The sequence below is a fragment of the Acartia tonsa genome, chromosome 8, assembly GCF_053477335.1.
Source record: "Acartia tonsa isolate MP-2025a chromosome 8, ASM5347733v1, whole genome shotgun sequence".
NCBI classification, from domain to species: Eukaryota; Metazoa; Arthropoda; class Copepoda; order Calanoida; family Acartiidae; genus Acartia; species Acartia tonsa.
The window spans coordinates 5,068,070-5,083,569 of NC_137267.1; the positions used below are offsets into that span (position 1 = coordinate 5,068,070).

Sequence of the window (15,500 nt, forward strand, 5' to 3'; positions counted from 1 at the left end):
AACTATATTGTGAGAGTGGTTATCACTTCATCTTGCTTGATAAGTACTGCTGAGGAAAGGAATCATGAGTTTGGAAATTGCATTGAGGATAAAATTCAAGAAACAGTTCAAGATAAGAAACTTGATTGCATTGCCCCATGGCTGTCAGAAAACAATGTATGTAACAAAACATTTTCATCAGAATTCTACAAGGAAATTCCTAGATCTTGGAATGAATATTATTTTACAACCAGAAAACTCATCACAACTGACTTAGAAGTTCTATGCAGAAAATCATCTTGTATGGCCACAAGTTTTACTGTTGAAGAAATAGAATCTTTTGATTTTAGTGGTCCTTATGGTAGAGCTGTTATTCATTTTGATCCAAAAGTTATTGTAAATGAGAAAATGCACAACTATAACCTGTTTCAATTCATCATCGATGTTGGAAGCAGCTTGGGGCTCTGGTTAGGATTGTCAATATTTGGACTTCATGATTTGGCAGAAAATGTCTTTGATTACATTTCCAACTCAAAGGCGTTCAAAAATATGAAAAGTGCATTCTAAAATAAGACAATCCAACTAAATTTGCTACAAAGTTACTAAGATTAACTGAAATATTTGAACAAGACTGTTACATTTATAACTATCTTTATTATTTTAATTTTTGTTATGTATGAATGAGATTTAGTTTCTTTAGATTCTTGTCCCACTGTACATTATTATTTAAAATTAAATGAATTGTTTAAGTTATTCAATTTAGATACTAACTACTTCATTATGTAAATGGTTTTCACTTAGGTTAAATTCTTTTATCTTTTCTTTTTAAGTGAATTTTTATGACTTAGTGTTAAAGATGAATTTTGCTATTTTTGTGACTTTAATTGCTTTGAAAAGGGAGTTTTAAAATTGAATCTCTGCATAGAATTGTAATATCATCAAAAAAATATTTAAAGGTTAGGACTTTGTAATGATTGAATCTTTTATGTTTTTTAAACATGATTTGTATTTGTATTGATATTTAAAGTAATTCATGAATGTAAATTGTTGTTATAGTTTATTAGGTAGATATGTGTATTGTAATGTAAATTATTAAATATCTGTTTTACTCAAAAATCTAATACGTTTTTTTCAAATCCAACAAATTTAAATATTTTTTCAAGAGAATGTATTGTATATTAATTATCAGTTTTAGTTTATGTTATCTGCTTGTTATAAAATCAAGTTTGTTGCTCTTTCATATAAAAATAATATTTTATTCTCATTTATTTAAAATAGTAAATGAGTAACAAATTTATGTTTGGTGAACTTTATTGGATTCCACCCTTAAAATAAACAAAGCATACAATTATGTTCAATATTGAAATGTTTTTTGAAAGGCCATAGAATTAGTTGTTTAAACAAGTTTTATTATGTAAGCACTTATGTCAACACAATATTTTCATTATTGAATTAAAATGCTAGTAATATTGCAGATATTTTTAAAAGAAAATTGTCTCATGTGAATTTGTACTTAAAGGTTTTTCTTTAAAGTATAATTATATCATACAGTATAATTCAAGCACTGCATTATTTTGTTGACACATTAAATCTTAATATCAATGTAATTTTGTATTAGTCACAACTCTATTGACACATAGCATAACTTTAGTAACCATAGTAAAATGTATAACTTATAACAAATTATGGTTTCACTTAACTTTTGACTTTCAAAGTTTCTAGTGCTTAACAGAATTATTCCTAAAATGAATTTGAGAAGAGTTCTAAAAGCTTTAGTGCTTTTTATCTCAACAACCATGTTTTTCATCCAATACAGAGAAGCAATACTGAACTTGATTTATCCATCAATAGTTGTGTCAACTAAGGAGATTGATATCAGTGAAATAGATCTACCTCTAATCACAATTTGTCCTCTGAATCAGACAAACATAGAAATGTTAACCAAGTTGGGTTACCTAAATGTGGATAAAATATTTCAAGGGCAAACCAAATGTCATGGGAAGCCATGCCTGTCTTGGGGAACATTCTTGAACATGACTTTCAATGAAACTATAAATGAGGTGTTTAATCCATGGTTTTTGAAATCACATGACATCATTGCCACAAAAACACTGCTACCAAGATTTGGCATTTGTCAAGAGATTGCACAATTTGACCCTAAAAAACCAGTAAAAATCATTAATCTTGATGATTTCAGAGTGTTCATCACAGATAAGCAATACAGAACATTCTTCTCACTGGATTATAGATCCCATGTGGGGAACAAAATAATTGTACAACCATACAAAGAACACAACTTTAATGTGAAAGTGGTTATCAGTTCATCTTGCTTGATAAGCAGTCATCAGCTAAGGAAGCATCAGTTTGGAAGATGCGTTGAGGAAAAAATTCAAGACACAGTTCAAGGTAAGAAACTTGATTGTATTGCACCATGGCTATCAGAAAACAATGTATGTAACAAAACATATTCAGTTGAATTCTTTAAAGAAATTCCTAGATCTTGGAATGAATATTTTTTTACCACCAGAAAACTCATCACAACTGACTTAGAAGTTCTATGCAGAAAATCATCTTGTATGGCCACAAGTTTTACTGTTGAAGAAATAGAATCATTTGATTTTAGTGGTCCTTATGGTAGAGCTGTTATTCATTTTGATCCAAAAGTTATTGTAAATGAGAAAATGCACAACTATAACCTTTTTCAATTCATCATTGATGTTGGAAGCAGCTTGGGGCTCTGGTTAGGATTGTCAGTATTTGGACTCCATGATTTGGCAGAAAATGTTTTTGATTACATTTCCAACACAAACGTGATAAAGAAAATCAAAAATGCATTCTTAAAATAAAATTAAATTTACTCTGAAATTGTTACTAAAAAGACATTAACCTCTTGACAGGATTGTCATGTTGAAAAATTATTCTAATAATTGTAATTTTACTTATATTGTATGTATATAATATCCTTATACTAAAGTAACAGGATGTCTGTCTGTGTTTATGTACCAAAGTATCTCGCTAACTGCTCAACCGATCGGGTTTTCCTTAACAGGGTTTCTTCTTATAAATCCTGTGAAGGTTTATAACTATTTTGGGGTAGGGTACCACCACCCTTCCAAGAGAAATCACAATAAATTGAACACAGTAATAGTGTCTGACTGATTATGACGTAACAAAAAAAATTAGCCAATGAGGGGCCACTATAAATTTTACCATTGGTCAATAACGGCCTCTCATTGGCTAATTTTTTTTTGTTACGTCATAATCAGTCAGACACTATTACTGTGTTCCAATAAATTGGAATTTTTTCTTCTCGAATAGAGTCTCCTACTAACATTGCAAATTATGGTAGAAATTTGATAGAGACTCCTTCTCAACATTGCAGGGTATCGCATTATTTTTGTTTAAAACACCAAACATTTAAAGTGCCACTAGAGGCCTCTAGGGGCGTAGCCGCTAGTTATGTTAAAATAAGAATTATTATTTTTTTATGTTGCCCTATTAATCATAATCTTTTTAAAATGAACATTGATCTAATAATTGGTAATTATTTATGATTTAACAATAACGTATATATTGTATCAATATTACTTTCATTATGTTATTTTTCTTTTTGCAAATAAGTTTGATTTAAAAGAAATTACATGCAACTATCAATATCTCTGAGTATTTAATATTTTTTTTTTTTTAATTCTGAAGATTTTATTCATGCTTACGTTTAACCAATATTAAATTAGTATGTATGTATAATGTATTAGAAATGTAAGTGAATTTTTGTGTCTTGGTGTAAAAGATGAGTTGTGTATAAATAAATGTTTGCCTTTTTATGACATTTATTCTTATGGTAGATGTATTTTTTCTATTTATACTTCAAGATAGTTCTAAATACTTGAATTAGTTTTAGTATTTTAAACTATAAATTGTTATATTTTTCCATAGTATCTACTTGAATTATGTTATTTTCTTGCAAATAAGTTTTATCTAAAAGCAATTACATACAACTATCAAAACTGGTGAGAATTAGATGTTTTAAAAAATTGTATTTGAGTTGAATAAATGTTATTTATGAAAGTATTTTAAGATATGTAAGTGTATTTTTATGTCTTGGTGTAAAGTATGAATTTTGTATTAAATAAATGTTTTCTTTATTATGACTTTTATTATTTTCAAAGATTTATTATTCTATCTTTACTTTAAAATACTTAAAAGTAAGTTCAAATGTATGTCTGATTAAAATCTGAAAAAAATCGAATTCAAACATGTTTTTTTTTTGGAAAGCTATAGCTTTATTTAACCTTATAAAGACAAATAAAACTAATTAATATCAAAAAATATCTTATGACAAAACTAAAAAACTAAAAATAAAAGTTAATACACTACACAGATTCATAAATAGAATAAAGCTAAAACACAATTCAAAAATATAAATATTTATTAAATACATAATTTTGTCAATATAATAAATTCTTTTTGCAATATGATTAAATAAACACAAATTGTAATATATTCAAAGTTAACAACAGATTAACCAAAATAAAAGAATTGAGACAATTGTTGTAGCTGTTCTTGGATTGCATTTATATGGGCAATTAATTCTGCAGGTGGTGCTGTATTAGCCTGATGTGCTCCTGGATGAACTTGCTGTGCTCCTGTATGAACTTGCTGTGGCAGAACGTGTGATGGCACCGGTGGTGCAGGCTGTGGGGACGCGGCTACATTGGCGGGAGCATCTGCAAGAACAGTAGGGCCAGGAACAGGTGAAGCAGCAGCCGCCCCAGGAACAGGTGAAGCAGCAGCCACGCCAACTGGCACTGTATGAAATTGGTAGGAGAAACCGCCCGGCCCTTTCTTATATTTTACATGGTGGGTTTGACCATTAGCTACATAAGTGTAGGATTTAGGCTGGCCATCATCAACAGCAGCAGATCTTTTGGTCCTCTGGTTGTTTCCATCCAGCAGGTAAGATGAAAGGAGAAGGCCAGCCAGTGCAGAATATGGGTCCAGTGGGGGCAAGCCAAACAGAGTTCGGTACTGAGCAATGTCAGCTGGACCATGACCATAGGGGATTGCGTCAAAATTTTGGTTCGGCCCAAAGCCGTTTACAAGTGGCAGCTGCGGAATGGGATTGGCGTGGATTACAGCCGCAGCTGAGAGTAAAAGAAACGACCTCATCCTACAAAAAAAAATCAAATTAATAAAAATAATTTCTTAATATCTTAAAAATATAAAATAATAAACCTATTTAAACCTTAAGAGAGAGAAAACCTAACCTAAAAATCTCAAAAATTGTATTTACCCTATTTAAGAAAGAAATTGCTATTATACTTTAAATTACATTCTCAGATACCTTAAGGGATGATACAATGAATGATAAATTGATATATATCCACAATATCCCTATACAAAAATACACCTAATGTAGATTAAAATTAGATAGCTGTCTATAGTGCCCTAGCTAAGTGCATATAGATGTCGCCGCGTTTGGCTTACTTGTTCTATTGAGAGGGAAACATAAAGGGAAGGGGGAAAAAATCCCCCCAGAAAAGAGAAGGTGTATATGGTATTTTATGACGTCAATAGAATAGGTCAATTTTGCTATATTACTATAGACACTAGACAGCTAGTAATATTAGTAGTTGAAAGTTTTGTTTTAAACCAACCAATCAAAATATATATTAATGGTACACAAAGGTACAAAGGTAGTTTTTAGTCCTATGTCCCCCTCCCTCCCTCCTAAAATATATATATACACTGTAAATTATATTAATTTTACAAAATAATCTTACCTGTATGAGATCTAATATATACCAGCTTATAGAGATAACTGATATATAAACTAACTTGCCCTCAATTTATATAACATTGGGTCATCCCTTTTTACCAAATACCCTTTTTTAAGCCAGGTTTTTTATGAAATCACAATATGGAAAAATTAAGTGGTTTCTTTAGTTTTTATTAATGTAAAATAACATTAGATTTTTGCCTTAGCTAGCCTCATAATTTGCTGTGACAAATGTAAAAGAACCTTATTCGAACATTTAATCCTTTAACTAATATTAAAAAAGGGGATATAAAATCTCCGCCCATTTTCGGTCAGCTTTATTGGGCCTCATAATTAGAATAATGATTTTAATCTTCTTTGTCTAGGATTACATATATGCCATCGGCTCCACCCCTAGACGACTCTATGGTAGGGGGGAAAAGTAAAAAACAAAACAAATTTTGGAGGGGATATTTTTAAAAAGGGTGATTTCCTTTGGGTAGGTCGAAAAACCCTCCCCCAAAATAGTTTCAAACCTTCCCTGGAAATATAAAAGGCTTTACTGTACAGAAGAGCCATTGTCTGGCATTGAGATTTTTTTTATATAAATGGAGAAGTGGACTAAAACCGCCTCATACTTTTATAGCGGGATACAATCCTAAGAACTTTCGGGGAAGGCAAAAAATATTTTGCTATACATTTGCGACAGCCCTATTTTAAACCATCCCAAACGTAAAATCAGTAACAGTTATTTATCGCGGTACTACGTCAAACCCTAGATACGTCAAACAGTAGATGCGACAAACGCTAGACAGACAAACAGTAGACAGACAAACCATAGACACGACATACGCTAGATACGACAAACACTAGAATGCGACAAACGCTAGAATATGACAAACACTAGATTTTTTCTAAAGGCGACAAACGCTAGAATTAATCCTATTATGTAAAGTAATACGCCTTTTTTTGTCTGTAGCGATGGATCTCACTAACCGCTAAACCGATATGGTTCTCATTTACAGTGAAGCTTTATGTGTGTCCAGGGAAGGTTTTTAACTAATTTTGTGGAAGGTATCTAACCCCCCCCCCAAAAAAAAATATTTTTTTTTCTTTTTAAATCTTAGAAAGAAAATAAAATAATCTTTTTTGTATGTACCAAAGGATCTCACTATCTGCTAAACTGATATGGTTCTTTTTTAAAGTGAAGCTTCATATAGGTCCAGAAGGTTTTTAACTAATTTTATGGAATTTAAATCATATTGCCTATTACTGACTAAAATTATAAGGTGATTATTATTTAAAGTAGTGCCTGTGGTAGGGATTTGTAGAGGGGTGACAACACCTCCATTTAAATTTGAATTAGTATTGCCTGCATTCCCCTATTTTTCCTCAAAATTACCCCAGATGAATCGTTGCACTGATTCAAAGACAAGGACAATATCATATGTAAGTAGTGCAACAACATTAAAGCAAGATTTTTTTCTCTTGTAATAAACAAGTATTGTAAGTATGAATCTAAAAAGAAAAATTTCATTACAATTGAAATTATTTTATATTTATTAGATTTAACCCACGGCCTAGGTGAAATAGATTTCTGAAAAACGTTTCAGTCAAGCAACGGATTGTCAGATACAAACATACATACACTTACTACTAAATAGCTGCGCTGTTGAAAAAGTGTTGCAAGGCGAAGTCATAAATGGTCAAATAAATAATGCTCATAAAATATTGCTCATCCTAAGTGTATATTACTCCGCCCATTTATATTGATGTTTAAACAAAGCAACTGTAAAAAAAACTTTATACAAACATGCCATTTAAAAATAATTATATTTAAATTACTAAAATTCTTTATCTCTTTAATTATATAAGACTTAATTTAATAAACCTTCTTTGGTGTATCTTATAACTGTTAATAACTATAAATACAAAAAATAACACATGCTGGTTTAGTTTTAACTGTATTGCAAAATCACCTTTTCATTGCTATATCATATTTTCTGCAGGGAAGGGACAATGATAGCAGAGCGAGATGGGACAATGGGCTGTTTAGTACACTAGACCCCAAAGTTTTATAAGAACGTTTTCTTAATCGTTGGCTAAACAACTTTTGTTACTTTAATGAATTATGATTGGTTGGTTTGATAAGTTGAGTGTTCATACGTTTCAACCACTTATTTTTTTGCTATAGGGGATGTACATAGATTTACGGCAATTATCTTATCCAGTTAGATCCCTGCATTAATAGAAATAAAAATTTAGTATTAATGAACGAAAAAATTTATAAATATTTTAAAAGTTTATATTCTAGCGTATGTCGCTTCTAGTGTTTGTCGCACTTTACAAATTCTACTGTTTGTCGCGAAATGGCAAATTCTACTGTTTGTCGTAGTCTAGTGTTTGACGTATCTATCGTTTGTCTGTCTAGCGTTTGACGCATCTACTGTTTGTCTGTCTAGCGTTTGTCGCATCTACTGTTTGACGTATCTAGGGTTTGACGTAGTACCATTTATGGTACTACGTCAAACCCTAGATACGTCAAAGAGTAGATGCGACAAACGCTAGACAGACAAACAGTAGACAGACAAACCCTAGATACGTCAAACAGTAGATACGACAAACGCTAGAATGCGACAAACACTAGAATATGACAAACGCTAGATTTTTTCTAAAGGCGACAAACAATAGATACGACAAACGCTAGAATTTCGCTATTATGTAAAGTAATATACTTTTTGTCTGAAGCAAAGGATCTCACTAACCGCTTAACTGATATGGTTCTTCTTTACAGTGAAGCTTCATATAGGTCCAGGTAAGGTTTTTAAATAATTTTGTGGATGGTATCTCCACCCTTCCAATAAAACAACCCCTTCAATAACTTTGGTTGAATACAGCTGCCGAGCCCAAATATTTAGACATTTATGTGATTGTTCATTGTTTCTAATGAAATTGGTATTTAGTACTTGAATCTTGTCAATAACCTGCCTCAAATTTATATTATCTATTAATGACTAAAATAATAAGGCGATAACTATTCAAAGTAGTGCCTGTGGTAGGGGTTTTTGTAGAGGGATGACAACACCTCCATTCAAATTTAAATTAGGAAAGCCTGCCTTTCCCTTTTTTAACCCCTAAATGACCCCAGATGAATCGCTGTACTGATTCAAAGACAAGGACAATAACATATGTAAGTAGTGCAGCAATAATAAATAAATGAATAAAAAAAATTGTAGAAATATCTCCATCCCTAAACAAAAAAAAGTTTAGATAAAAGCATTTTACGGTTTTAAGCAAGTATGTTCAAAATCTATTTCAAAGTTTTTCTTATTTTTAAACCCATTGTATTAAAAAAGTAGTGTAAGTACGAATCTAAAATGAAAAAATTCAATAAAGTTGAAATTATTTTATATTTATCAAATTTATTTGATTTAACTCATGGCCTAGGTGAAATAGACATACTAGTATTACCAAATAGCTGCGCTGTTGAAAAAGTTTAGTAAGGGGAAGTCATAAATGGTCAAACAATTAATGCTCATAAAACTGGCTCATCCTTAATGTCACATATTACTCCGCCCATTTATATCTTCCTTTGTTGATTGATTTGATTTGATTGATTTGATTGTTATAATTCCATGCGGACCAAGAGGTCCATTAAAGGAATATCATATTGTCTCAGGAATCAAGTGTCTATTAACAAAATTTTTAACTTTTAAAAGCGTCATTTTCACTGGATTCAAGCATCAATTGTAAGTGTTTTTAGTTTTTCTTTAAATTGTTTAACACTTTCACACATTTTCACTTCTGTTGGTAGAGAGTTCCAAAAGTTGATTATTCTGTTAGAGAAAACGTTTTTTCTCAGTTCTGTTCTTGATTTTTGTGTTTTAAGATTGTATTGACAGGAGGATAAACGGGTAACTCTGTTATTTTGATCAACTAGATGAAACCATGTATTTTTATCAACGTCGGAAAATCCTCTAATGATCTTAAATGCAAGGGTGAGATCTGCCTTTATTCGTCTGACTCTCAATGTTTCTAGGTTAAGCTTTTTAAGCTTTTCTTCATAGGTCAATCCTTCTAATCCCTGGACGAGGTTGACAGCCTTTTTTTTGCACATTTTCAAGTTTGTCAATATCAGCTAGATTAGATGGATTCCAGGCAGGTGAGGCATACTCTAAGTGGCAACGAACATATTGTTTATAAATGTTAACAAATGTTTTATGGTCTCTGTATAAAAATGATTTCTGTACCTGATACAGTGCATGTATACCTCTGTTGGCAGCTAGTTTACACTGTTCGCTGGGCTTCAAGTCTGGAGAAATGTAAACACCTAGGTCTCGTTCTAAACATGTTTCCTTGAGAGATGTGTCAGACATTTTGTAACTAAATTTTGGATTATTATTCCCAAAATGGATTACAGAGCACTTTTCAACATTAAATGACATACCCCATTTTTTGGACCAGCAAAGGAGGTTGTCTAGGCAGAGTTGGAGGTCTTCGGCGTCTTTTAGGTCTAGTATTTTGGTACAAACTTTGGTATCATCAGCGAATTTGTTAACTAGTTGTCTGTTAATACAAAAATCAATGTCATTGATGAATATAATAAAGGCAACTGGTCCTAGAACTGACCCTTGAGGGACTCCAGATAAAACTGCTATCCAATCTGAAAATTGTCCATTAATCACTGTTCTTTGTTTTCTGTCTGTTAACCAGTCCCCAATCCATTTTAATAAACAACCTTCTATTCCATGAGCTTTCAGTTTGATGAGGAGTTTGTTTATGGGTACTTTATCGAATGCCTTTGAAAAATCAAGGTAGATAGCATCAACACTGTTTCCTTCATCTACAGTTTTTGAAACATATTCAAAAAATTCTAAAAGGTTTGTTACAGTTGACTTGTTCCTGATAAAACCATGTTGTGTTGATTTCAAAAGAAGGTTCGTTAAAAGATGATCCACAATATTATCTTTAATAATAGCCTCGAGAATTTTGCATGGGATGGATGTCAGTGATATTGGTCTGTAATTCTCAACATTACCTTTAGAGCCTTTTTTGTGGATTGGGGTGACATTTGCTAGCTTCCAGTCGCTAGGAACTTTGCCTGTTCTTATAGAATAATCATAGATTATCGCCAATCCTAAAGATAAGCTATTAACATGGCTTTGAAGTAGTTTGACAGAGATACCATCAGGACCAGGGGAAGAATTAACTTTCAGCTTTTTAATCTTTTCAATAATTTTGCTTTGTGTTATAACAACAGTTTCAAGTTTGATATTGCTAGAGATATGACAGTTTGGGGCTGGTTCATTTGTTTCTTTTGTAAAAACTGTTCCAAAATATTGATTTAGGAGGTTGGCCATTTTTTTGTTATCAGTGATTGTTTCTCCATTTTTCTTAATGGGACCGACTGGAAATTTGATTTTAATTTTGCTTCTTATATAGGCATGAAATTTTTTGACATTTGAACCATTAGCAGAGAGTTTTTTTTCATAATTCTTTTTTGCTTTTCTAACTGCATTTTTGCACTTTTTTTCGGCTAATCTTAGTCTGTTTACATTATCTTCAGATCTATTAGTTTTGACAAGTTTAAAAAGTCTTTTTTTGTAATTTATAAGATTCTTTACCTTTTTGTCCATCCAAACACAGTTATTTTGTCTGCTTCTTTTTTTCTTGGGCACATACTTGTCAACTCCTTCGTTGATTATTTGTTTAAAACACAGCCTTTGGGATTCTACATCTTTTCCAGAAAGACAATTGTTCCAATTAACATTATCAAAATGCTTCTGGAGACCTTCAGTATCACAGTTCTGCCAGTCTGGAAACAAGGTTTCATTTTCAGATACTTTTGCTTTGTATAACATTTCTACCTCAATTATACAATGATCACTGTTGCCTAGATTGCCCAGACTTTCCACCGAGATAATGTTTTCAGGGTCATTAGTAAGAAGAAGATCTAAAGTGTTACCTTTAACATGTGTTGGGAAATCGATCATTTGTTCCAGTCCTTTGTTGGCAAAGGTTTCAAAAAAAGGTGAGGATTTTCTGTCGCAGGTTCCATTTGTCCAGTTGATGCCAGGTAGGTTGAAATCTCCAATCAGAGTTGAGTTATCAGACACATCATTTATTAATTCTAAAAGCAGCTCATTATTGGTTTCTTTGGAATTTGGAGATCTATATATAACTGTAAAGGTATGATTTTTATCACTTGAACTCTCCTTGGATAAAACTTTAAATTGACAAAATTGAATAAAATTTTTGTTAACTGGAACAGGTTGTATTACAATGCCAGGTTTGGAGTAAACAAGAATACCTCCTCCAATACCATTTACTGTGTCCTTTCTGTCAATACGAAGTTCCTGTTCTAAATTGTAGCCAGTAATATTAAGGGTAGAATTATTGATTGTTTCATTGAGCCATGTTTCACATATAAAAACAAGATCAGGGTCACGTTCACTTAATAAAAGTTCAAGATCACATAGTTTAGATATTAGACTTCTTGCGTTAAGATAAATATATTTTAATGTTTCTAATTCTTCTTTTTTACATGGTCCTGGGGGCTTTGAGACTCTGTCCTGTCCCTTTTCCGAAGGTTTGGTGTGGTTTGATCCTCGTCCAGGTTGAGGGTTTGGATTTGGGAGACAGGGGGGAAGTCCTCGTCCACCTCCTCCTCCTCGCTGGTCTCCTCCTCTCCGTTCATTGGTAGTATCACTGAGCTGTTCATGAATCCTTGTGTGGTGGTGGTTTGTTCTGTATCTTGGCGGGGAATTTCTCTCTGACTGGCTATCTGTCCTCCCCTCCCCCTGCCTCGTCCACGTCCTCTTCCCCGACCTCTTCCTCTGCCCCTTGGCCCTAGGGGTGGAGCAACATTTTCTGGCTTCTGTCTCCGTGATTTTATTAGCGTTTTTTCGCCTTTCATGCCCACCAGCCTACATTCCCAGTTTAAACTTTCCTCCATTTCCATGTTTTCATTCAATTCCATGGCCTTTTCTCTAAGTTTTTTTTCTTCATCTCTTTGTAAAGGTGTGAGATCAGGTATGATACTGACGTTGGATTCCATTTCAGCTAGTTTGTAAGCATTTGAGAGAACTTTGTTTCTTCTATCTGTGCTTCGAAAACCAACTAGAAGTGGTCTAGTGCTCATATCTTCACTATTGTTACTTTTTAGTCTGAAGACAAACTTGATATCATTACTGGTACATGGACATTGAATTGATTTAAAAAGTTGAATTGCTTGTACAATGTCCCATTCCTTTTTTTCAAAACCAGTGTCAAGGGTATTTGGTGGTTCTTCAAACTGGTGTAGGATTACATTATATTCTTTCTTTTTCCTCTCCTTTAACTCCTTACTGAACTTTGCTATGCTGTTATTAACAATCACGTCCTTGTCAATATTCTCAACTTTTTTATTTAAGCTTGTAATACTGTTTTTGTTATCAGCAATAGCATTTGTATTTTTAGTTATCCTCTCGTCCAGTAGTTGTTGATTGCGGTTTAGTGCTTTTATCTGTTTTTGAAGTTTCATTGATAAAGTGCGACAACGTTCACAGGTCCATGTCATGCCAGGCTGTTCAGCTAATGCCTTTAGGTGTTGCACACTAATTTAACACATTTTGGATGTGCCCAGAGTTCGCAAAAATTACATTGGACTCCTCCCGTCTTTCTGGCAACAGTTTCATTGCACACTAGGCAGGGATCTTTTACTTTTTCCGCTGCCATCCTAATACAAGTTAAAGTACTCTTTTTTTCCCCTAAGACGAAGGTTTACTAAAAACCTTATAAGGGTGGCCCTGCAAAGGTGTCCTTTAAACAAAGCAACTGTAAAAAATATAGTTATAAACATGTTATTTCAAAATAGTTATTAGATTACCCGAATTATAATATTCTTTATATCTTTAATTATACTAGACTTAGTTTAATAAACCTACATTAATGTATCTTTAATATCAAAACTGGTAAGGATTATAAATACAAAAAAATGTAACATGCAGGTTTTTTTAAACTGTATTGCAAAATCACCTTTTCATTGCTATATCACATTTTCTGTAGGGAAAGGACAAGCAGAGAAAGAAGGAACAATGGGCTGTTTATTATACTAGTGCCCAAAGTTTTAAAAGACCGTTTTCTTATTCGTTGGCTAAACAACTTTTTGTACTTTAGAGAATTTTATTTGGTTGGTTTAATAAGTTGAGTGATCAAACGTTTCAACCACTACTTTTATGCTACAGGGGATGTACCTAGATTTTTGGCCATTATCTTATCCCTACATTGATAGTAATATAAATTTAGTATTAATGAACTTAAAAAGATATTAATATAAATTTAGTGTTTATATATTATAGAAGTTTAAATTCTAGTGTATGTCGCTTCTAGTGTTTGTCGCACTTTAAAAATTCTACTGTTTGTCGCGAAATTGAAAATTCTACTGTTTGTCGTAGTCTAGGGTTTGACGTATCTATTGTTTGTCTGTCTAGCGTTTGACGCATCTACTGTTTGTCTGTCTAGCGTTTGACGCATCTACTGTTTGACGTATCTAGTGTTTGACGTAGTACCAATATAATATCCCCTCATATCAGATTTTAAATAAATTTAAAGCAGCAGGAATCAATTTGCTAGCAGACGATAAAGATCGTTGGAAAAGGGAGGGAGGAAGTTATCTCTATATAAAATACAAATATACTATCTATTTTTTTCAGTTTTTATCGAGATAGATAATTAAAACAAACAAAACCTTACTACTTTATATGGTACTAGCGGTAATGCCAGGGGCTAGAATAGTTATTTCTTGCATTGTATTATAAACGGCTTTCCGCGGATATAGAATGTACAATTATAAGTTTTTAGCCGGTGCCTTCGGCACCTCGGGGCTAAAAAAACTAGTTTTAATCTTGTGATTGTACATTTTTATATTCGTAGAAAGCTGGATATAATATGATGCTAGACATATTTTTCGTATGGATGAGAACCGGTTCCTATCCACCGGATTCGAATGAATACGAGAAAATAGCTTAACACCATGTAGAGCTTACCTATAATAGAGCAACCAATCAATTCAGTTGTTGAAATCTTAAGCTACAACCTAAAAAAAGGAAAACTTAATACAAAATAGGATAAGATTAAAACTTTAAAAATATGAATAATGGAAAAAAATTGTAATGTAGAATTAAACTGACCAATTTATATTTTATCCCCTGAAAAGAGATTAAATTGCTATATACTAATAGATATAGAATATGCGTGGATATTATGACAGGGGAAAAATTGTAGTCAATTAAGGTTGCTAACATTAAATTATTTATTAGCCAGTTGGTTCATACAGTAGAAAGGTAAAGAGGGTGGATGTTGATAATTGTTATTTTAGCCCTCTATATCCATCAATATACTTTGAATTAATATTGAGATAAATGTTGATTATTGAATAACACTGTACACATTTCTAAATGAGTAAAGTGTATGTTTAGAAATAACACAGGTATATGAAAAAAGGATTATAAACTCATGTTAGTTCCTCTGTTATAATCAGAGGACAGGTTACAATTTTATAATAAAGGAATAAGAAAATGAAATAAAAAATAGAAAGAAAAAAATTGGAATATATAAGTCTAAACAAAATTGTAAGTGAATTTATTTTATTAAATACAGAGTACTGATTGAGGAAATATTTAAAAATTGTTGTTAAAAATCATCAAGTTTAAAATGGCCGTACGGACATTCCGGTAGCGATTATAGATTTGCTACGCTTTATAAATCGTACATAACTACTACA

At 32.2% G+C, this 15,500-nt stretch overlaps 1 protein-coding gene and 1 long non-coding RNA gene across 2 annotated transcripts in view; both read right to left on the reverse strand.

Moving 5' to 3' along the window:
• Positions 1-15,500, reverse strand: part of LOC145325860 (uncharacterized) — a 270,432-nt gene that overhangs the window by 144,696 nt on the left and 110,236 nt on the right. The window lies entirely within an intron of this gene.
• On the reverse strand, positions 4,391-5,842 carry LOC145325847 (uncharacterized). Its single transcript, XM_080168820.1, has 2 exons — positions 5,763-5,842; positions 4,391-5,149 (listed from the first exon to the last, which is right to left on the reverse strand). Exon 2 carries the CDS (start codon positions 5,146-5,148, stop codon positions 4,501-4,503), a length of 648 nt encoding a protein of 215 aa, XP_080024946.1. The 5' UTR covers position 5,149; positions 5,763-5,842; the 3' UTR covers positions 4,391-4,500.